Below are 22,628 nucleotides of genomic sequence, written 5' to 3'. Positions count from 1 at the left end.
GAGCTGGTGGTTCCAGCAGAGCGCAGCCTTCATCCTGCCCTTCGTATCCAGATACCTAATTAGCGGGATACTCATTATTCTGGGCATCTGCTCCCCACCACACTCGGCTCCTCCTTCCCCCAAAACTCAGTACGGAATGGGAAAAAACTTCCTAACCGAGGCTGGGTTAATCCTCATATCTTTCTAATACTGAAACTCTGGCTGCAGTTTCCAATGATAAAACTACTAGCCAAGAAGTTCTTAGTCACCTTGGGTGTTAATATGGTTTGGATGTCTTAATATATTAAAAAAAAATAAAAATTTAGACCTCTATACAACTTCCATCAGAAATGCAGCTCATTTATGGTATATTTAAAACTACTGACTACTGATTTGCCTTTTTGCCATGACTGTGATATTCTTCCACCATGACATCTCGGTGCCAGCCAGTTCTGAAAGCTTAGCGATGACAAACCACCCTGCGTGTGCTGAGGGTCCCTCCCGGGGCCGGCTAGAGGGTGGAAGATGATTTGCTTCTGAGAAGAGTTGTTAAAATCTCAAAGTGCAGAGGAGCTGGCTGTACCTCCGATGTAGAGGGGTGTGTTGAGGCTGGCAGAAGACTGTTTCTGGAGTTTTCCTAGGCTCTTGGGAGTTCCCTTGTCCACCACCAGGTTCAGAGTTTGGTTCAGCATCACAAGTTCCACACTGTGAAACTGCCCATCATTTACTGTTTCCACACTAAAAGGAAAAAAGAGAATTAGAAGATGGTGTTAACAATGAACTGCCTCTGTGACATCCCATATCTCTGTATTACATCCTACAAGGCACAGCTCCCGTGCCTGTCACCACGTTCTTGACATTTCTTTTAGCATGAGCCTCCGAGGTACAAATCTAAACACTGCTGCTGCCTGTGCAGGCAGTGCCTGCACAAATATAACACCTGAGAGGGCAGCTCATCAGGTTAGTAGCTACTGTAGCTCTGTTTCCCAGGGCAGAAAAGCAAGGGTGTAGTTACATGATACACTGGTGGCAAAACTACTTACAATCCCCTGTTGTGCACTGTCAGCCACAGCTCCCTGTCCCTCTGTCACACTGCTTGGGGCCCATGTTGCAAGCCGGGGCACTGAAAGGATTTCTTTTTGTATGGTTCGTTTAAACTCGAATTATTTCACAGGGACAGGGAGGGACTGCAGTTTGGTGCAAGAGACAGCAGAGGACTCTGAAACCAGCTTTTCCTCGCAGCAGAAGCAGCTTTTAACTGTGTGCTGAGGCACAAGGACAGGCTGAGTCCCTTAAAACCAGAGGAGAAATTAATGAGACTTTGGCTTGTAAATGACCGGGGTACATTTTTCAATACGATACAGCCCTACCTGACTGCAAGGAAAACTGACCAATTGCCCCTCCTCTTCGAGAAACATTTAAGTGTAGACTGAGGTTTGAGAATAAGGCAGCAGGAATTTTTTGGGGAGAGGGAGCAGGTAGCCTTCTGAGCAGACAAGATATTAAAGGCGCCGTGTATTTATTGCTCAATGTTTTGAATATGATTTTTTCAAATGCTTGAAGCATGCATGAGTCAGATAACTCGACAGCTAGCCTGCACCACATACAATCTTCACCTTCATTTCTGCCTCCCGGAAATTAAAAGGTGCAGTGATACAATTCAGTTTGCATCACACTATCGTTTTTTGTTTTCAGGGCAGCTTCAGCTCTCAAGCCTTTATGCTGCATGTTGAAATGCTCTGAAAAAAACCTGATAGCTTCATGCGCTCCTAAAAGCAGGGAGGGCTGAGGGTGGGATTACCTGCTCTTGAGCAAAGGGGGTTTCAGATTAGGCTGGTAGTTATAGACGTGATGGGACTTTTCCACTGCTGAAGATGTAATTAAATGGTACAGCCTCTGTTCCATACGCTCGCAAACACTACTGCATAATGAGAATCTAATAGCAGCAGTGGTTACAGCCGAAATTAAACTGTGTGCTATGTAAACTGCCCACATGCACAGTGCTGCCAACACATTTTAAGCTCGGCCTGTGAGCACCCTTTCCCAAATTCCTCCCGGCAGGCTCATTAGCTGGGTGGTGGTTCTGTTCCATACGGATAAAGACAGAAAACACCAACTGTGGGGTTTAGGCATCCTGACACACTGCTTAGCCAACAATCTGCATTGAGGATTGCTGCACAAGTGGTAAATATCATATTAAAATGTCAAAGGTTAGTTTTAAGAATGGTCTTCTGCTCATTCAAATGGCCCATAAGCTCAGCATCCTCAGCAAGTTATAAAGTCACATGCCAGATTCCCTTCAGGTGTTTTGTAAAGCTGCCAGGTAGATGCATATGAGCTATTTACGCAGATTTTCACTGCTATCACTGGAAAGGAACAGGCAGCCTGGAGGCACAGCTCATCTCTAAGGATGAGCCACCTTCTAGATGTGTCCATCTCTGAAGCTCGATGGCATGCTGCCCATCTTCAGCACCCTGTCCTGTGTAACTGATACGTATGGCCGTTGTAGCATGGAAACAGGACCTCAACTTCAGAAACAAATTACGTGACTTGGAAATTACCAGAATTCAGTTGTTCCTGGAAGAAGTTTCATTTTCATGGTGTTGTACAGTAGACCTGACATAACCAATTATACATGAGCAACGTCAGGCAGAGAGCCGGCACTGCAGGCACTTCTCAGGACGTGCTTGTTTAAGAAGAGCGTACCGCTGTTTGAGAACGGAGCTGGCGTGCCCTGCAGTGCTGCCATCCCCACAGGGCTTTGGGATGAAGCACAAACACGTACGCCTTCAAAAGTTCACATAAGATTTCCCAGGTTGTAAGATGACAGCACTACATGAGCACCTTTACTGCCCCGGGCAGCCAGGCCTTGAGAACCGGGAGCTGATGGTACTGTCTGAAGTGTTTTAAAGAAAAAAATATAGTTGTATCAAAATACAGCTATATCAAGGCCACTGCAAGGGCAGCGAGTCGCATGGGCCGGGATAAGAGGCTGAGGACTTAAGGGGACGCATTCCCGAAGGCGATGCAGTGCCTGCACCTTGGAAAAGCAGCCCTGTCCTCGCTGTACCCCCCGCGTTGGGGCCCACACCTCTACAGACCATGGATTGACAACTCAAATAAGTTTGAAAACAGCTGGTCCAAACTTTCTCTTTAGATATTTTTGAATTCTGCTAAGTATCTGCCACGTTACAAGAAACAGCTGCGCTACAGCAATGCGCGGCCGGGTGATCCTTGTGTCCTCCCTGCATATCTCACTGTTGTGTCGCAATGCTTAGTACTGAGACTTCCAGCTGAAAGGTGCGAGATAAATGGAAATGCATATTTGCAATTGTTAGTCTGTGCAGAAGTGCCAATGACAGGAGGAAGCACAGCCAAAGGCCATCAGCTCTGGGAGTGGAGCACTGAGGTGGGATGGATGGGTGTACGACAGAGAACCCTTCCCTGGTGGGACTGGTGTCTGAAGCCAACGCACAAAACTACATCGTTATCTGAAGAAGGCCAAGTTATGACCATTTGTCAGAGGACAACATTATCACATCTGGCAGGGCTGGCTCTTCCCCGGGCCAGGATTTCACAGGCATTAATCACCTACTCCTCCACAGCGTGTGCTTTTTCCAGATTATGCCTGACTAACAGACAAACAAAAGTCTATGTGTCCTGGCGATGGCAGCGGCACCCCACGGGGTGCTCACTCCTTTCAGCATACCCAGGGCTGGTGGTTCTGCTGGAGAGGGGCTGAGAGGTCCTGTCTGCAGGTACACGTGGATGAGTATTACTCAGTTCTGACTCTTTTTAACTCTGAATTAAAATAATCTGTGTCTGGACTTTGAGAAACAGAGTAATTTACAGCCATCATCACCCAACACTGTCGCTTTGTAAAGCAGGTTAAGTCAAGACAGGCAAAGCAGTCATTTGCCTTATTGAGAAGATGCAAACACATGATAGAAAAGCTGAATGTGGACAGGCAGGATGTCAGAAAATCCCAGCCAGGAGATACTTGTGTTAAAGCACTTATTGCTGTTGCTGACAGAAAGACAAGATGCCTTTGGATTTTGAGAGAGATGGAGACAACATTGGGGGAGGAACCGGTGGCGAGAGAAATGCTACATGAACTCTCCTCAGAGCCTCTTGTGTAGCTGGGCCTTTAGGAGACTCAGCAATCGTCTGAGACAGCTGGAGACAGTGGCTTGGCTGGAGATGAAGGCAGGAAAGCCACAGACGCTGAACAGTGCATCACCACGCAGCTCGCAGCGCAAACTTGCTGCGCTCGGCTTTTTTTTTTTTTTTTCCAAGGGGCCTCTTCCTGATCCAGCTCTCTGCAAGGGTTTCATTAAAATCTTAATCGCATTCTCATTAGGGATCAGGTGGGCTTGCAGAGCTCTTCCTCCCTGAAACAGCCTCTGGTGTGTAAACACCGGCCCGGAGGCGGGACTCGCCGTGCTCCGCCGGCACGGCACTGAACCTGCCGGAGGCCGCCGGCAGCGGGGCGGTGAATACGGGCTGCGGGGAGCGGCGAACGCGGGCAGCGGGGAGCGGCGGGACCGCCGGGCTGGGAGCACCGGGGGACGGGCAGACCCGGCGCAGGCGGCCAGCAGGGGGCGGTGCAGCACCGCGGCCGGGCCGCGCCCGCAGCCCCGGGCTTCCGCAGCCTTGGGGGGGATCCGCAGCCCCGGAGGAAGACGCACTGGGGGATCCGCAGCCTCTGGGGGTTCCGCAGCCTCGGAGAATCCGCAGCCCCGGGGGTCCCGCAGCCCCGGGGTTCGACGCCTGGAGACTCCGCAGCCCCAGAGTGGGGATCCACAGCCCTGGGGTTCCGCAGCCCCGGGGGGATCCGCCGCCTCTGGGGGGCATCCGCAGCTCCAGGGGATCTGCAGCCTCTGGGGGTTCCGCAGCCCTGGGGTTCCCGCAGCCTCTGGGGGATCTGCAGCCTCTGGGGGTTCAGCACCCGGGTGTTCCACAGCCCCGAGGGATTCCGCAGCCCTGAGGGATCCGAAGCCTCTGGGGTTCTGGCACCCGGGGGCTCCGCAGCCCTGTTCCCCACCGGGCCCCGCACCCTCTGACCCCTCAGGATCCCGTGGAGTCGCTCTGAGCTGCCCTGCAGGTTCACTTGGGCTCTGTGCTCAGCGTTTATTTACTAAAACAGACCTCGCCATGTCACCCAACTGACAGCTGACTTGATGGTACACAATCCCATCCTTTTTGCAAAGGTTTTTGTGCGCTATAGTTAAATCAAAATAATATGTATGAAGAATGCAGGGGAGAGGGGAAAGGAGCTGCAGAAAGAAGCCAAAGGGCTGCTAGATTTGAACCCACTGCTTTTCTCAGGGGCACTAACAAACCAAGTCCCAGCTTTTGAGATTTTTCCAGGCTATCAAAACAGACAGTCAGGAGTTTTTAGCCAACTTCCAACTGTAGTATTCTGGGCCACCACCATTGGTTATTATGTAGTTTAAAATATATTCTTGTTGATAAAATGGAGGAATTATGTTTGAAGTGCAAACATGTGAAGTGTAAGCAAAGGTTTTTCAGGAACTTAATAATTAAACTTGCTAAAAAGTAAGCAGTAAATGGAGCCAAAAGACCAGTTTTATAAAACATAGGAAGATTTTTTTCAGGCCCCAGAAACTGCTTGTAGTGCAAACGAGCAGCCTGGTGAGGGCTCATCTCCTCTGACATTCCACAGACTCTACTCACAGTCTCTGCAGGACCTTCACTTGAGCCCTGTTATACAAACGTGATGCTGAGAAACCTTCCAGCAAAGGGGACACACCTGCTGCTCCCCAACCAGCAGCACCGTCACCTTTCTCTTCTCCACCGCATTCACCTTCTCACAGCCCAGGTTACATGTCTTGCACAACCCATTACGTTGCTTTCATCAAGGTGATCTTCACGGAGACCTGGCCATGGCCTCTGATCAGATTGTATTAAACCTAAAACCCCAGGGAATGTATGAAAGAACTGATTTCTACTCTCACTTTTGATCTATTTCTCTTCTCCCTCCTCTATGTTTTCTTTCCCCTCTACTGCAGCCCTGAGCACACAGATGTTATAAACACTGCCTCCCCTTGCTCTAATACCCATGAGAGATTTAGAGCTGAGCCACTGTAAATATGCCAGTGAACAGAAATGCATTAAAGGATTAAGGCATTCGATTCAAACTTGTAAAATTTGGGCTTTGGGGTTAGTGTTTTCACTGACTTGTAATCTACCTTCAGCGTAGACAGCAGGGCAGAGAAGTCCAAAATAAAAATAGCTTTAAGTATCGCAGAAAACCATGTCACTGAGGAAGTGTACAACCGTCAATTATGCGAATGAGGACATCGATTCATTAGCTACAGTCTCCAGATTTTCCTGACCTCTGTCTGAATGGGACATGCCTTATTGGAAGTGCAGAACAAAGCAAGCACAAGGATGGTAAGTGACTGGGGAGTGAAGGCCACGGGGAACACTGAACTTAGATAATCTTTGAAAGCATTCAGAGTAGAAGGGAATAACCAGAAATACGTGTCCAAAAGAGCGGAAGGAGCTCACGGGAAGAGCAGGCACCAGAGGAGAGCTACGAAAATCAAGAAACAGAAGGTGAGAGCTGCAGGGAACCGCACTGAGATGGGAGTGATTTGGGAGCTGTGGAACTCGCCCTGTGCCAGGCTGACTTCAGGTATCAGCAGGGATGGGTTTTCACCTTTCCAAGCTACCGTTACCTCCTGCCCTTAGTTCCAGCTATAATCACTCCTCAGCTGAAAACAGATTTAAACTTCTCCATGGCAACAAAGGCAAAATCATAATTGGGAGTAGTGTTTGTGCTACCTCTACAATAACACATCAATTCAAGCACTATCATCTTCAGAAGCCAAATAAAAAACACATGTTGAGAAAAAGGTATGAAAAATGCTAATGAAACGCAAAGCTAGGGAAATAAGAGGTGAAAGAGATATATTAAAGCACTAAAGTTCATGTTCAGCTTAAAACATACTCTCTTTTGTTATGTTTGGTAATGTTTTCACATGACTCGAGCATTAGGTCTCCCAGGCTGAGAGCACTTGACATTAAGACTTTTTTCCTTCATACCTCCATTTTCATTTGCTCAGTTTTATACCTTTTCTCCTACTTGCAACTCTGTGGACCACCCAAATAAACCATCCTTCTCTTCCTGGTGTTTACAGCCCTTAAACACTGGCAGCTGATTACCGTATCTCCCTTAATGATCTTTTGGCCAGGCTACACATATCTAATTTCCAGTCATAATTCAATTCCTGCAGCACCCCTGCCAACAGTGAAAAATTATTGTATTACAGAACTTCTAAGGGAAAAGCAAGGACCTTTTTTATACCCTTGCACCATGCAATTAACACAATCCTGACCCCTTTCCCTAGATTATTCATAAAAGGGTCAGGTTCACGGCCAGGGTAAACAGTCCTTGTTTGCAGTGAATTCTCACCGTGTCCCTGCCGTGGACTCCTGTCCCAGCGCTGCGGTGCTGCATCCCCACGTCTCTGCAGAGCTGAATACTTCACTCTGCTAACCGAGGACTTGTTAAACGCAAGCGTAATGGCAGTAAAAATAGCTTGAAGTAACTCTTCAAGTCCAAGGCCTCTCCTGAATGACAGATCGCAGTGTTCCCGCCTTACCCCCCAGAACGAGTTTCTGTGCCACGGCACAGGCGTTCTGCGGTGCAACGACCTATTGCATCTTCACTGTAACATGCATCATATAAAATAACAAACCCAGTAAATATGGAGTGTAAAAACAGTCACATACATATTTGCAGTGCTATCAGGACTCATTAAATCCGTTGCCCTTAAAAACTGACACGGCACACGGTGCAGAGGACGGCAGCCCTGGCAGAGCTCCGGGACGGTGACAGCACCATCCATCCCCTTTTCAGCTCTGGAAAATCTGAAGGTATCTGCCATTTAGCATCAGGGACCAGAGCCGCTACAGATTTCAGTTAGAAGTGCTTCCTATTAGAGCTCTGTCTATTTAGAAGCCTGATGCATGGCCAGGAAATGAAACTGTTTCCACCTCACCTGTGGCAGCATACCTGTATGCCTCTGCTTCCACAAAAACAAACCAGCCCCATGGCTCTTTGACAAGCCGAGCAGCAGCTGCCATGCCCACCTTCTCCGAGGCAGAGCTGGGGGTCACAGTGGCATAAACGGGATAGAAATCCATCACACACGGTACATGTCTGTGTGTTTGTCAGCACGTTTACCAGAAATTTAGAGGCAGAAAAGAAATAAACATGTTATGTTAGCTTGCTACATTTTGTTGCAAGGCAATACATGAGCCGGTCATAAGTGCACAGAAAGTTTATAACGTCATTTTGACTATGATTAGGTTTATTCCATCATTGTCTATTACAAGGATACTCCAACTTTATTCTGATCTAATCAGTATAAACCAACTTTGGCAATAGAATACTGGACTAACAACCTGTGCTATAGCAAAAAAAACGCCACCTTTTAGAATACCTTTGCACACCTTTCTCCTAGTTACTCACTGGGAACAGAGTTCGGCACAAGAGCGCATTTCCAACATGCAAAGACCCAAATAACTGCGCAGAAGGTGGAGTAACCTTGGCACTAGTTACGAGGGTCTCACTGATGCTCTCACTGGAAGAAACAGGGAGGCCACATTACGGACCCACTAGTGACTAAATCAAGTTATCTGCTGGGGTGGAAGAAACAGTTCTTGTTTCACATTGACTTCTGGGTTGGCTGGGCAGTTTTAAGGCTTGAACTGAACTGGCTAAACCTCAACCCAGCTACTGACTTTAACAAACAGGGGAAAACCTTCATTTATAATGTGGGTTTCTGCATTTTCAGCAGCAATTTTCTTTTGATGGTAGAGCTATATTATTTTTAGTCACAGTCACATCACTGTAGAGAACAGCTCTTAGCTTCACCATTCATTTTCACTTAAACCCAAGACTAGCATGAAAACCAGCAAGGCGCTGAGCTACTTCTAGAGCTCACCAAGCTTCCAAGAGCAAACATCCTCCTTCTTGAGGCTCTTGGAAAGACTTTTGAATGGTCAGCGCCCTCCACTGCAAAGTAAAATGTCATAACTGTGAAGGGTTTGCTTTCCACCATTAGGCGCAATCCTCCGACGTGTACCAAAGCTGTATGTACATGTGTGGTGCACTCCCCTGTTGTGTACAGCTCTTCCTAAAAGGCTGCTGATCGACAAAGAGCAGCTTATGGGTGTCGAGTTTAGAAAACAACACCAAATCAATTTGCTTAATACAATACACAAACTACTTCAAATTTGCTTAGATGTTGTCTATGCATGATAGCCAGCACAGTCTACTTAAAAAGTAATTTGGGAGGAGGAGGACTGTCTTCTGCCACCTGCTTGAAGTTGATTTGGGTCTGCAGCAGTATTCTGACTCTGTTAAAAAACATTGATAAATGTGGTAGTGTCGATGGCCATATTCCTAACCAAAGGATACAACGGCCTCAGGTTGCACCAGGAGAGGTTTAGATTGGACATTACGAAAAAATTATTCCTGGAAAGGGCTGTTGGGCATTGGAACAGGCTGCCCAGGGAAGTGGTGGAGTCACCATCCCTGGAGGGGTTTAAAAGGTGTTTAGACGAGGTTCTCAGGGACATGACCATGAGCCAGCACTGGGCCCTTGTGGCCAGGAAGCCAGTGGTACCTGGGGTGGGTTAGAAGGGGGTGGTCAGTAGGTCAGAGAGGTTCTCCTGCCCCTCTGCTCTGCCCTGGTGAGACCACACCTGGAATAGTGTGTCCGGTTCTGGCCCCTCAGTTCCAGCAGGACAGGGAACTGCTGGAGAGAGTCCAGCGCAGCCACCAAGATGCTGAAGGGAGTGGAGCATCTCCCGTGTGAGGAAAGGCTGAGGGAGCTGGGGCTCTGGAGCTGGACAAGAGGAGACTGAGGGGGGACTCATTCCTGGGGATCAATATGGAAAGGGGGAGTGTCAGGAGGATGGAGCCAGGCTCTTCTGGGTGACAACCAGTGACAGGACAAGGGGTAATGGGTGCAAACTGGAACACAGGAGGTTCCACTGAAAGATGAGAAGAAACTTGTTCCTGGTGAGGGTGGGAGAGCCTGGCCCAGGCTGCCCAGGGAGGTTGTGGAGTCTCCTTCTCTGCAGACATTCCAACCCGCCTGGACACCTTCCTGTGTAACCTCATCTGGGTGTTCCTGCTCCATGGGGGGATTGCACTGGAGGAGCTTTTAGGTCCCTTCCAACCCCTGACATTCTGGGATTCTGTGATGGTTTAGTGTTAGAGTTAGGTTATGGTTGGACTGGATGATCCTGAGAGTCTCTTCCAACTGAAATGATTCTATGATTCTAAATAGCACCTCTGCTTTGACTTTGAGTGGTCATAACACATGTTCATTCAAAGAGTCAGTTAAAACGGCATGAAACTCTTTGTGGCAGAGGAGCAGCTACAGAGTTTATTGCCTTCAGAGACTGTGGCGTGAGTTTTCCAGCATTGAGTGCTGAGGGAAGACAAAGCCAAGCGTGTCCCTGCCATGGCCACGGTGCTTTGGGCAAGCCAAGGATCTACAGGACACTTGAGCACAGTTACATCCATAGCCCCAGATTTGGGTTTTGAAGGAGGTGACTTGGGACTCAAGAATACCAACTTCTATTTCTGTCACTCCCACAGATATTACACCGTGTAGAATAAGCTGGGTGGAGGCAAGGCCAGAGAGGAGAGATGAGAAGCTACAATTCTTGCAAGAGATACTGAAGAGATTTACAAAGAAAAAGAATTAATTCAGCTTAACAAAACCTTGCCTGCTAAGTCTTCAGGCAGCCTGAAGGACAGACCTTTACCCTTCTTAAGCTTCATCTCGGCAGCAGAAAGTTTTTGAATTTCATGAAAGTAAATATTTGATTCTGAGCCTAATGATAAAAGTTAGATGATATTTTAAAGTCTTGGCCTTACATTTTCACTGCCTTGCTACACAAAAATCCAAGAAAAAACAGGGAAATGCAATGTTTGTAGTCTGACAAGAACTCCCACGCTTGCCTTTTTTGTCCCATTGAAATACACCAGAGCCCTTTATAAAGGCAAAAAATAATTCATCTGTCCTTTGCCTTGGCTCATGCAAGATGTATAAGTACATTCAAATTTTACAATTTCTGCTGTGCAGGTCAGAGATTAATCCTAGTTTCTTTCATTATTTTTGATGTAAAATCCCTAAGGAATACCTGAAAAAAATAAAAGTGTGCGATAGAGAGAATAAAATGAAATGCAAATATGCAGAATTGTTAAGAGGTCCGTGATGTCTCATAGAAATCTCTGAAAAACAGTCTATTTAGGGACCACGCGGCAGGATCAAACAGAAATCCCACCGGGGACAGGCACAGCACAAGCTGCAGACTGGGAAGGCATGAGGAAGAAAAGGACCAGGCATGCAGTGAGCTCTGCAAAGAGACTTGTGGTAGAAACTGAGTTTGACAAGCTCTAATAATGATCCCAAGAATAATTAATGCTTTCACTCCTCCAGCACATTCCTCCCTAGAAGGCAGTGAATTAATGGTGAAGCCTCCCAGGCTCTTTTGCAGATAAGCAATTGCAGCTGACGAGAAGAGATTACACCAAAATCCCACCTCCCGGGTCTGGGGAAGGTGTGGAAGTTCTTCCATCACCAAAGCAACTGCCCAACCTCAGCACCAGGAGCATGGAGAAGTCTATGGGATCTGCGTAGAGGACTCAAATCCTCAAGCACGACCAAGCTCAGCTCTTTGGAGCAGCATGGCCAGGGGCCTGATGTTGGCCACATCCCACAGTCACCACGTATGAGGCTGATACAGTAAGGATTTAAGCTCCCTTATTTCAGGCCTTTTTCTTTAACCATAAGAACATCCATCTATGATATGTGAGACTCAGCCGGACCACGAGAACTGCAAGATACAGCCTGTACGAAATATTTTTGATGGTGTAACAATTTGCAAAACAGATTACACAAGGATACTTTTAAAAGGAATCATAAAGTAATTTGGGTGTAGGCTTTGCAAAAAGACAAATACAATTAATTCTTAGGTTTTTCTAACTGCCTCCTTTTTCATCACTGTCAGGAAACCTGCATGAAAACATGATTTTACACCAATGATGTCTGCATCTTGCTCTTTGCCAGCCTGTATTCGACATGGAAATCTGGGCACTCTGGAGGGAAATAAATTAGTAGTTTGTGTCCAATTTCTATTTTCAATTTCTTATAAGGAAGGATTAATTTAGCATCCAAATCAATATGACTGTGTAGCAGCATAAAACCTGTTAAAAATATACAAGGCCTCATCATTGGTTCAAGAAACAGATGTAGGAAAAAAGACTGAAAATGGGAAGAATATAGTTAAACAGATACCAGTATCAATGGCTGAATGCTGAAACTACAGAACTACATACTCTTTGTTAATTCAAACTTTTAACAATTGGAGCATGGTGGTAAATAAAAGCAGCACATTCCTCAGTTGATATCTTTAAATTAAGGTAGGGCAACTGTGTAAAAGATTTACTTTACTTCAAGAACGGACTGTTGGCTCAGTGCTAAGTACTGACATGGCACGGAAGAGTAACTCTCACCAGTGCAGAAACCAGGAGGTCAATAAAGCACTTAAAACCAGATTTCTGTTCTCATGTGTGAAACTATAGAATAATTAAATAGAATAAAAGAAAAGAAAAATAGGAATTCCACTTCAAAAATGGGCCTTCTATAAAGTGTTTACTATGACATCCAGGAAACTGTAAATCTGCAAGTTACTTGTGAGGAGTTCCATTAACAGACCAGCCAGCTTTTCTTTTAAAAGGGTGAGTTCAATCATTGCATATTCATGCATTCACTTGCATTCTTTTCTAACTTCATGACAAATGACAATGTATTTTAGGCAGTCTTTTCCATGGGACATTTGCTGACCTTTATCTGACTAGCATGAAAGAAAAGTCCAATGTCAACTTTAACCTTTCTGTCCAAACATGCCATAGGCATGAATACATGTAAAGCAAACCTGAACGTTCAGCGAGCTAATCTTGGGCTTTTCCAGACTAACTCTCTACTGCAGTTCTACGTAAATCTGCTCCACTCCAACAGCCAGAGACAACCTCCCTTCCCAGGGCAGATCTAATGACTTGCCTGCAGCTTGCTGGGGTGCCGCATCCCTGCCCTGCATCTCACACCTGGAATATTGTGTCCAGTTGTGGCCCCTCAGTTCCAGCAGGACAGGGAACTGCTGGAGAGAGTCCAGCGCAGCCACCAAGATGCTGAAGGGAGTGGAGCATCTCCCGTGTGAGGAAAGGCTGAGGGAGCTGGGGCTCTGGAGCTGGACAAGAGGACACTGAGGGGGGACTCATTCATGGGGATCAATATGGAAAGGGTGAGTGTCAGGAGGATGGAGCCAGGCTCTTCTGGTGACAACCAGTGACAGGACAAGGGGCAATGGGTTCAAACTGGAACACAGGAGGTTCCACTTAAATTTGAGAAGAAACTTGTTCATGGTGAGGGTGGCAGAGCCTGGCCCAGGCTGCCCAGGGAGGTTGTGGAGTCTCCTTCTGTGCAGACATTCCAACCCGCCTGGACACCTTCCTGTGTAACCTCATCTGGGTGTTCCTGCTCCATGGGGGGATTGCACTGGATGAGCTTTCCAGGGCCCTCCCAATCCCTGACATTCTGGGATTCTTTGATCTCCCTAATTTTACTGTTCTTAAGCACTATTAATAAACCTTATCATGAAGACTCTGATGAATAATCACAGATGATGTGGTCTGCCAATGATTTCCTCCATCCCATCACGGGAGAACCTCGACCAGCCAGTGAAACATCTCGGCTACAGCACAGGACCAGGTCAGCTCTAGATGTCCACTCTTCCCACCAGGCAGTATTTTGCAGCCTCCTCCTCTTTTGGCAGACTCTTCTGAGGAAAAACATGAGCCAAAGCACTGCTCATCCCTTCCAAGAAGTGGACCCCTTCAGAGGACAGCAGTGCCTGATATTACCCACGAAAATTGATCTAATAGTCTTTCAATAGAGCTTCTCAAGGGCAAACAGTCCACTTTTGCTGAGATGGAGATTTAAATGATGCGTCTAAACAAGACAGCAAGAAGTAGGCAATAGACAAGGTGAACTTTTACCAATGGTGAGGCTAAGATATGAATGTTGCAGGTTCTCCAAGTAACCTCATTTTTAATGAAAAATGAAAAACTGTAGAGAAGAGTTGCCCAAATTCCTAAGGTTTAGGTAAAATGCATTGCACCGAATCAGCTGTTCATTTAATCAAAATGCAAGTTATGAGGCAATGCACTCGAAAGTACAGATAAACTCATGGGACCAGTAGCAGGTATAAAAGGACTTTAATTTCCCTGGAGAAAATCTCTAAAACATTCAGAGCATATTAGTGACACAACTCAGAAATTGTGGCCAATGCCTGAGTAATGGAAATAACTGACCATTGTCCAAGCCACTAAAGGAAATGGGAGATTTTCCATTATTTGGTGTTTTCCTGTCAAAACTCAATGCCAAGCTGGAAATCATGTCGTAGCCAAACAGAACTTACGCTTCAGCTAAAACTCAAACAGGATACACAGGGAGGTCAAATCAGATCCACTCATGCCTTTTACCCTTAAATCCTATGATTGTAAGGAGAGAAGCAGGCTTCCTCTCCCTTCCCCAGCCCTTAAGGAAAACAAGTCTTTTAATCTATTTAGAGGCCCCTTTTGACATTCTTTAGCTGCAGTTTTTCTCAATCAACCTAATCTTTTCCCATCAAGCTCCATGCTAATCCCATTTTGCTCCACTCCTTAAACTAATAAAAGATTAGAGTGACATTTCAGAAAGGGCATCGTATTAAGCAGCTTCGTTCCCATCTCCACAGATCACACAGTACAAAACGTAGTGAACAGGCCATTAATCTTATGGTAATGAGGTGTCAGTCTGAATGGAGACCTCCTCCTTGATCAATATGAAGGGCGCGCGAATAATGAGGACGCTGCCGCTCGCCATCTCCGGCAACTTGGCGAGAAGGCAGCAGATCCATAAGTGTTGTGATGGTGGCAACAGCTCTTGTCACCGCACCCCTCTGCCCTTGCCAACGGAGAGCAAGCGCCCGCACCGATCCGTCACCCCCTCTGCTGCCCACACATAATGAGCTCTGCCCCATGTTCTAATTAGTGGCATAAAACTGTTTAACAACTTCAGCTTTGCTCTAACATGAAATCAATTAGGATTAGCAGCCACACACAGAGACATTTTTCACACCTACCCAGCTGGTGAAAATCACTAACAAATTGCATTCTCCATTCCTACAGTGGACATGCCATTGCTCTTCCTGGTGACAAGCCTGCGTTCGTATTATCCAATTTGCTTTTATACGGAAAGAATTTTTTCATTTTCTTAAAGAAGTCACTGTTGCCCTTAAAGAAAACCCCCTGGAAGACTTGAGTTTTACTAAGCACTGAGAAAACTTATCAGAAAAAGTACCAGGCACCTGGTGGCATCCTGGCCCTTGCTCTACTAGGATGCTCTTCCATAAGGAGCGAGGTGGGCTGGGAAATGCAGCTCTTCTGCGCACACCCAGCGCCATGTGCACTGAACCCAAAAGGTCTCCAATGTGGTCACAACTGCACGTTTACACAGAGCAAACTGGAGCGACAGGGCTCCAAAGTAATCAGAAGGGAGCTGAGCCTGGCAGAGGTTTGCTGAAGGAGCAGCGGAGGACGTGAGCTGCACATCCCTCTCTCCTAGGAAAACGCCGCTGCGCGTGGCTTTTGCTTTTACACTTGCTTTTCTTTCTTAAGGCTAATGAATAAAAGCCGTGGGTTTGGTATCCCAAAAGTCAAGTGTCTGAAGGTCAAATTGCCCTGTACTTTACCTTTGTAATTTGTGTTTTTTTCACGGTTTGTGTAGTTACTACTGATATAAGTAGGAGCTCTTGCAAAAATATTCACCCTGTAGAGGAATTTGGTCCTTCTCCTCCTATTTGACACAGTCTAATCCTGCACTGGCACACTCGCTGCTCTGTCTTGGTACAGTAAATTAATCAAAGAAACTCATTACTTAGAGCTATTTCAAGGACAACATTCACCAGAAACTGAATCTTTACAGTAGGTGAGAAAGCACAAAGTTTTTCTGCAGTCACAGTAGGATGCAGTATCACTGCTATTGTAAATAAATGCCAATTTTTAACCATGCAGCCTCTAGCCAAGTCTTTTTTTCTGATTTTCTCATCAAATTGCGTACATAAGGGATACATTGAGGTAAAAATAAAAGCTTATTCTCCCATGCACATTCTTAAAAAAACGTGCCTCTCCATCTTTTTTTGGAAATCAACTGTCTTAGTTTAGCTTAACTATTTACCTGTATACTGTGGTAGGTGGAGAATTCAGCGTGTCGTAGATGAGCCTCACGTGTCCTTGGTACAACTCCAGAGCCAAAGGATCATTGTCTCCTTTGTATAATAAGATGCCATTGTCCTTGTCTGTTGCTACCTGCACAACATTAAGAACCAGGTAAGGTTGCTTGAGAACGATTAAAAAATAAATAAACCTGTATTAAAAGTCAACCCCAAAATCTTATGTACAATTCAAATATGATTTAATAAATTGTATATATATGCAAAAATAAGAGCCATGAGACACAAGGTTGGTCTCCCACTAAGGACCGTCTCCCTTGTGTCAAACAAGAACTAGTTTTCAGGAGATGAAAGCTGCAATTTATTTGATCCCTGTCCATAGACTGTTGCTGTGTTTTTGGTGACACACGAGTTTATTTCTCAAGTGGAGGTTTATGCTTCATTTGCAGAGTGAAAGTAGCACAGAAATAGCCCAGATTAACAATCAGTGGCATAAGAGAGAGAGATGTATTGTGTTGTATATGTGCTCCATACATCTCTTTATTAGAAAACATATAAACCTAGAAATTATTCCCTAATTTACTTTGGGATATTAGGGAATAAAAAGATCAGTTTAATGCTTAATAGATTGCTAATGCAAATAACTTCCAAACTACTTAAATATCATATTGGATGAAGCATCCAAAATACCTTTGATATACAACCACGAAGATGACAGCAGTGGTAAAGCACCTTTGATACCTATTTTCCATTGCCTTCTGAACCTTAGACCTCAAACCAGATTTAGATGTAACTACAGGACTGTCACAAAATCCCAGGGCTTTTACCTACTGAATGTGCACAGTAAAAGAGTAAGCAAAATATTGTTTAGAAAGGCCATTTAGAGCAGCCTCTCTTAGTAAGTGTCCTAATATTAAGCACTAATTTCTACAGGATGAAACACACTGCTGTACATCAGTAAAACAACAGAGAGGTTTCCTGAGTCAACTCTAGTTACAGTGCCAGTCTGGGAATAAGAAAGGGGTAATGGGTGCAAAGTGGAACACAGGAGGTTCCACTTAAAGATGAGAAGAAACTTCTTCCTGGTGAGGGTGGCAGAGCCTGGCCCAGGCTGCCCAGGGAGGTTGTGGAGTCTCCTTCTGTGCAGACATTCCAACCTGCCTGGACACCTTCCTGTGTAACCTCATCTGGGTGTTCCTGCTCCATGGGGGGATTGCACTGGATGAGCTTTCCAGGGCCCTTCCAATCCCAACATTCTGTGATTCTGTGAAGTGCTGAGATCTGGAGGCAGGATTTGTGTTCACAAAGGTACAGTGGTGCCCTAGTTGCTCCTTAACTTTTCACTAATTTTGGAGCAGAAAACTGGCTCACAAGTTGACTCCAACTTCATCAGCATCTTGGCCAATAGACCCCCTTCCTTCAGAATGAAAAAACATATCCGTGTATATGTATTATTGCTTAGAGGAGCACTGCGCTGGCAACTGATGTTCTGCGCGACATACCTGGAGGGAGATGTTTGCCTGAGGGCGAATTTTGGCTGATGGCAGCTCCACGTAGGAATCCTTCCCCACAAAGTTGACGGTGATGAGCTTCTCGCACTTCTGCCCGGCGAAGCCGGCGAGGCAGCGGCAGACGGGCTCCTGGTGCGCCACGATGCACTGAGCCCCGTTCTGGCACTCGTAGTTGTCACAGGGGCTGGTCTGGAGCAGAACCATCGGTGGAGGAGTTTCACAGAAGAGTCCGCTGTGGGAGATGAAGGAAAGAAGCAGAGGCCTCAGTTATCACCATTGTTTTAGGGAAGGAAACACCTTCAGGTGCTGCTACGCTGCTCCTGTGCTACAGCGACTCAGATTCAGCTGCTGTGCACCCGCTTTGCTGTGTAAAAGTGATAATACACAGCACAGCGCTGCACAGAAATCCCCATGTGCGGGCTGAAAGAGCCAGTTCAAATACTGACAGCAATCTGCATTGCGCTTTGCACTGGTTACTCAGCTCTGCAAGGCATCACAGCCTGTCTAAAATAGCTCCCTCCCGCGCTGTGCCACGCAGAGGATCCCAGCAAAACTGGCAGCTCTTTAAGCCCGAACCTGAGGTTTCCCCATCCTAGGCTTTGTGATTTGAGTCTATCTCTGCTGCTCTAAGTGGCAAGCAAGGGGAAGATCTCTATTTCTAGTGGGTTTTTTAATAGCCACCTCACTTGGTTTACTGTATATCAGAGAGTGTATCATCAACACATGGGCAACTGCTAAAAAGTCTCAGAAGTGATGCACTGATACCATGCTATTTGTTGGGCAGCTTCCCTGAATTGGTTGCTTCTAATAGCATCAGGATCATCAACTTTATTTTAGCTGAGTTTGTGGTTGGTAATGTCCTGGATCAGAAAAATGCAAAGGAAAAAAAGGTCTCCCAGAATCAGAGACAGCCAAAAAGCAAATGCCAGATCTGAGTACTTGTAAACTCAAATCATAGAATCATGTTTGGATCTGGAGGAAAGTGCTGTGGTTTGGTCTCAGCTCTACGAGAAGCTGAGCAAAACCCACAGGTAGAAACCTGTGAGCTCTGGGGCTTGGGTACATGTCCTGGTGCCCAGGCTGCCTGCTGCGGTCCAGCACAGCCACCGGCTATCTGCTGGAACGACTCGGCTACGCTGAAATATCGACACCAGCATGGAAGGAGCAGGACAAGTGACAAAGCGCAAAAAGCTGCAGTCATCTTTCGAGTCATCTTTCCAGCTCTTCTCGGTGACAACCAGTGACAGGACAAGTGGCAATGGGTGCAAACTGGAACACAAGAGGTTCCACTTAAATCTGAGAAGAAGCTTGTTCCTGGTGAGGGTGGCAGAGCCTGGCCCAGGCTGCCCAGGGGGTTGTGGAGTCTCCTTCTGTGCAGACATTCCAACCCGCCTGGACACCTTCCTGTGTAACCTCATCTGGGTGTTCCTGCTCCATGGGGGGATTGCACTGGATGAGCTTTCCGGGTCCCTTCCAACCCCTGACATTCTGTGACTCTGTGATCTCTCACAGTGTTGTCATCTGTCAGACTAAGCTGCAAAAAGTAAACGAAAAGTCTCTGCCCTGTGCACCCTCTGGCCAAGGGACGTGCTGCCAAGGGACGGGGCCAGGCTCTCGGGCTGGCTGCACACTGTGTCCCTGCATCCGTACCCCAAATCTTTCAATGCAGCCACTGCCCAAACCCAACAAACCCTTTTTGTACTGATGAGAGAACACAAACTCTTTGCATTGAGTTCTGTGACTGCTGGAAAGCGTGCAGACAGTATAATGATGAAAAACAGGTAGGTGGTGAATAGGGAGCATGTGTCAGGCTGTGCCGTGGGGGCTGCTGTGGCTCCTGTGCTGTCCCTCTGTGTCACACAGCGCTCACCAGCACAGGGGCAGAGGAGACCATTGTGGCAGACCCATCGATGCCATGAATAACCCATCACCGCAGTCCTGGAACACTGAAATCCCACTTGTCACACCAGGAATTTCCTGCCGTTCAGGGAGCACTTTGTGGAATAATAGTACACTTATAAAAACAAAGCAAAAAAAATGCCAAAAACCTCACTGCTCTCCAGAAAAACAAGTGAGACTTGGAAGCTCAGTGAATTTCTAGGCAACCTTCCTAGATACAATTAGAATAGAAACCCAAGCCACTACCCTGCACTAAATAGTACTGATAGAAGACGTGCAAGAACAGCAAACAAAACATCCACAACATACTCAAAAACAATCTTGCTTAGCCACAGAGACCAGAACCTCTGGAACACAAGGAGATGGAGATGAGTGCTTTCCTTTTCACATTTTCTCATGTGAAATTTTGCAGAGTACCATGGCGCTATTTTTAGTGCTGTGTGGAATGGAAGCCCAAACCTCTCCCTGTCCCTGTTCTCCCAACACACACCAAACTCTGGTCTGTTTCTGGGAAACATGAAAGAGAGAGAAATGCACAACAAAATATGGCTGGGCTAAATCCTGAACTGCGCCAACCAGAGCTGTTCTGCTTTCCCATCTTGTCTGAGAGAAAAGACACAGGGGTTTACATTACTACTTATACAAAAGGCGAACCTGAAGAATGCCTTGAAAGATGGAGGAAACATTTGGGATTTGCACCTGGGAGAAGGCCAGAAAAGCTTTGCTTTCCCCACAGCAAACAAAAATCTGTTCCACAGGAATAAGCAGGAGGAGGGTGAGAACCACTGCTGGGGATTTCCAAGGGCTGAAGCACAGTGCTGGGCTGGCCCCTGTGCCCTCCAGCCCCGGTGTCCCTCGGGATGGGCTGTGCTCAAGTACACAAACACACAGATGTTTCCTTCTCAGCCAGAACCACCTCTTGGTACTTTCCAGGATAAACTGCATTTCAACGCTTCTCTCATTGCATGGCCCTGAATCTCCTTTATTCACCACACAGACAGGGGGATGTTTCACAGTCAGCTTCCCCATCCCATCCCACCCCATCCCATCCCTCTAAAGGGACCAGGAGCTGTGGTTAACAGGGTCCCCTTATGTCCCCTCACTGCCCGGGCACTGGGTGCTGTAAGTGACCACAGTCACAGGCTGCTAATACTATCAGCAAAGGGTTTGGAGGGGGGAAACAAACCACTCCCCATCAGCCAAGTGTCAAATATGCTTTACCAGAATAGCAGAATTTTGCATATGGACAAGTCAATCTATTCATTTAAACAAAGGTATCTCAAAAGTGTAACCTGGTAGGCAATACTGCTGGCAATCAATAAACTCCATTCACTTTGCTCCAAGGAGTATTTGAAGGAGACGTGGAGGGTCAGCGGGGTGGGCAGCAGTGGAAATGGGAGCATGGTAGGCAGTGCAGTGTGGGGAATAACTGCAGATGGAAGGTGGTTCTCTTTGCTCAGTCTGATGTGTTTCTCAAAGTAAATTTGTTCTTGGGAACATTTCTGTGTGAGCACACTGAAACTACGAACTAGTTACAGACTAAGAGACTCTGCCATGCTGAGCGAGACCCTTTGCTGCAGCTCCTCGGCAGAGCACCCCAGGCCACCCCGCTCCCGGAGGGTGAGCACAGCAAGAGATGCTTTGGATTCCCCTTCCCAAGAAAACAGGGAATATTAAATAAAAAAGCAAGAACTTCATGGGAAGACAATTGAAGGTAGTTACTGTTGTAGCCGCCAATCAGCCCAGCAGTCAGACGCGGGCAGAGCTGAGGACACATCAGCGCCACGTCCCCATCACTGGCCAGGTGCTGCGGGTTCTGTCCCACCGGGGCACTTTCCTGTCCAGATCCTGGTTTCATTAAGAGTGTGACCTCTCTCCCCAGTGTGGGGCTTTGTGGCTGGCTGGTGAACACGTTCAGAGAGCCAGCAGCGGGACCAGACTCGGGTCACCCCACGGATGGCTGTCACCCCTGGCCCAATGTCAGGTGCCATTAGTTTTCCAGGGGTGACCAGCAGAAATAAGCACTGCTAACCCAGCCCGTCAGCTTTGTTCTGCCTCATGCCAAGCATTTTGTTTTGTCTGTGAGCAACAACTAGAAAGCAGAAGTCAGTGTGTATAATTCTGATTTCATGGAAGTTAAAAATAATAATAATAATAAAAAAATCCACGCGACCCGCAGCAGCCTCCACTAACAGAAAGCAAATGTCGCAAGAAGCCAGTGTGTCTGTGCTTGGTGCTGCTCTGAGAGATCCCTGGGCTCCCAGTACAGCTCCTGCACAACCCGTCCTTGCTGTGAAACCCCTTCGGTGGGTGGCTTTACGAGTGCGTGCAGCTGTCCTGCTTCTGGCATCTACAAGTTGGTGTCTGTCAAAGCGATGGTGTCTGTCAAGGCCTTTTTTTTAAAAAAAAATTAAAATATTTTAAACCATGTATTTTTAGAAATAATTAATACTGTTTTTTCCCCCAGCAGTGGAATATGGAGCACAGCCTGACTTGCAAAGCTTGGCCAAGTCCATCCTGCCTGGTGCGATCTCATCGATTTAAATAATCACCGCTGAGTTTCTTGCAGCAAACTACCCCGGTGGGGAACTGTGCAGCATTCACGGACTGGAGGAGCCGTGCTTTCTATCAAGCCCAGCAGTCGTAATGTGCGCTTCCCCACTAGAGCAACATTTATCAGGACAGCACTACTGCGAGGCTGATTGCTAGAGGGAAGGTTTGATAAGTCAGGTTTTATCCAACGGGGCTCACAAATTCTCAAAAACATTTTCATCTTCGGGGGGTAAATGAATGTTATTTTGGGAAGAAAACACTGAAAACATTTCAGGAGGAAAGTGTATTATGTCATTGCAAAAGATTGCTGAGTGATAAGTAAAGGTGTTGCCTGGAGGACAACTACACATGAACAGTGAA

At 46.7% G+C, this 22,628-nt stretch overlaps 1 protein-coding gene across 4 annotated transcripts in view; it reads right to left on the bottom strand.

Moving 5' to 3' along the window:
• The window catches only part of SLIT3 (slit guidance ligand 3), a 535,141-nt gene that overhangs the window by 8,283 nt on the left and 504,230 nt on the right, over positions 1-22,628 (bottom strand). For all 4 annotated transcript variants that reach the window (XM_065030140.1, XM_065030141.1, XM_065030138.1 and 1 more), the window contains exons 32-34: positions 17,808-18,048; positions 16,311-16,441; positions 563-717 (exon numbers count right to left, since the gene is read on the bottom strand). In XM_065030140.1, the coding sequence (XP_064886212.1) occupies positions 563-717; positions 16,311-16,441; positions 17,808-18,048 (527 nt within the window). The remainder of the gene's footprint in view (positions 1-562; positions 718-16,310; positions 16,442-17,807; positions 18,049-22,628) is intronic.

This window comes from Columba livia, chromosome 14 (genome assembly GCF_036013475.1).
Source record: "Columba livia isolate bColLiv1 breed racing homer chromosome 14, bColLiv1.pat.W.v2, whole genome shotgun sequence".
Classification (NCBI taxonomy): Eukaryota; Metazoa; Chordata; class Aves; order Columbiformes; family Columbidae; genus Columba; species Columba livia.
The sequence above is the reverse complement of the archived record's forward strand: the minus strand, read 5'-3'. Positions and strand labels throughout refer to the sequence as shown.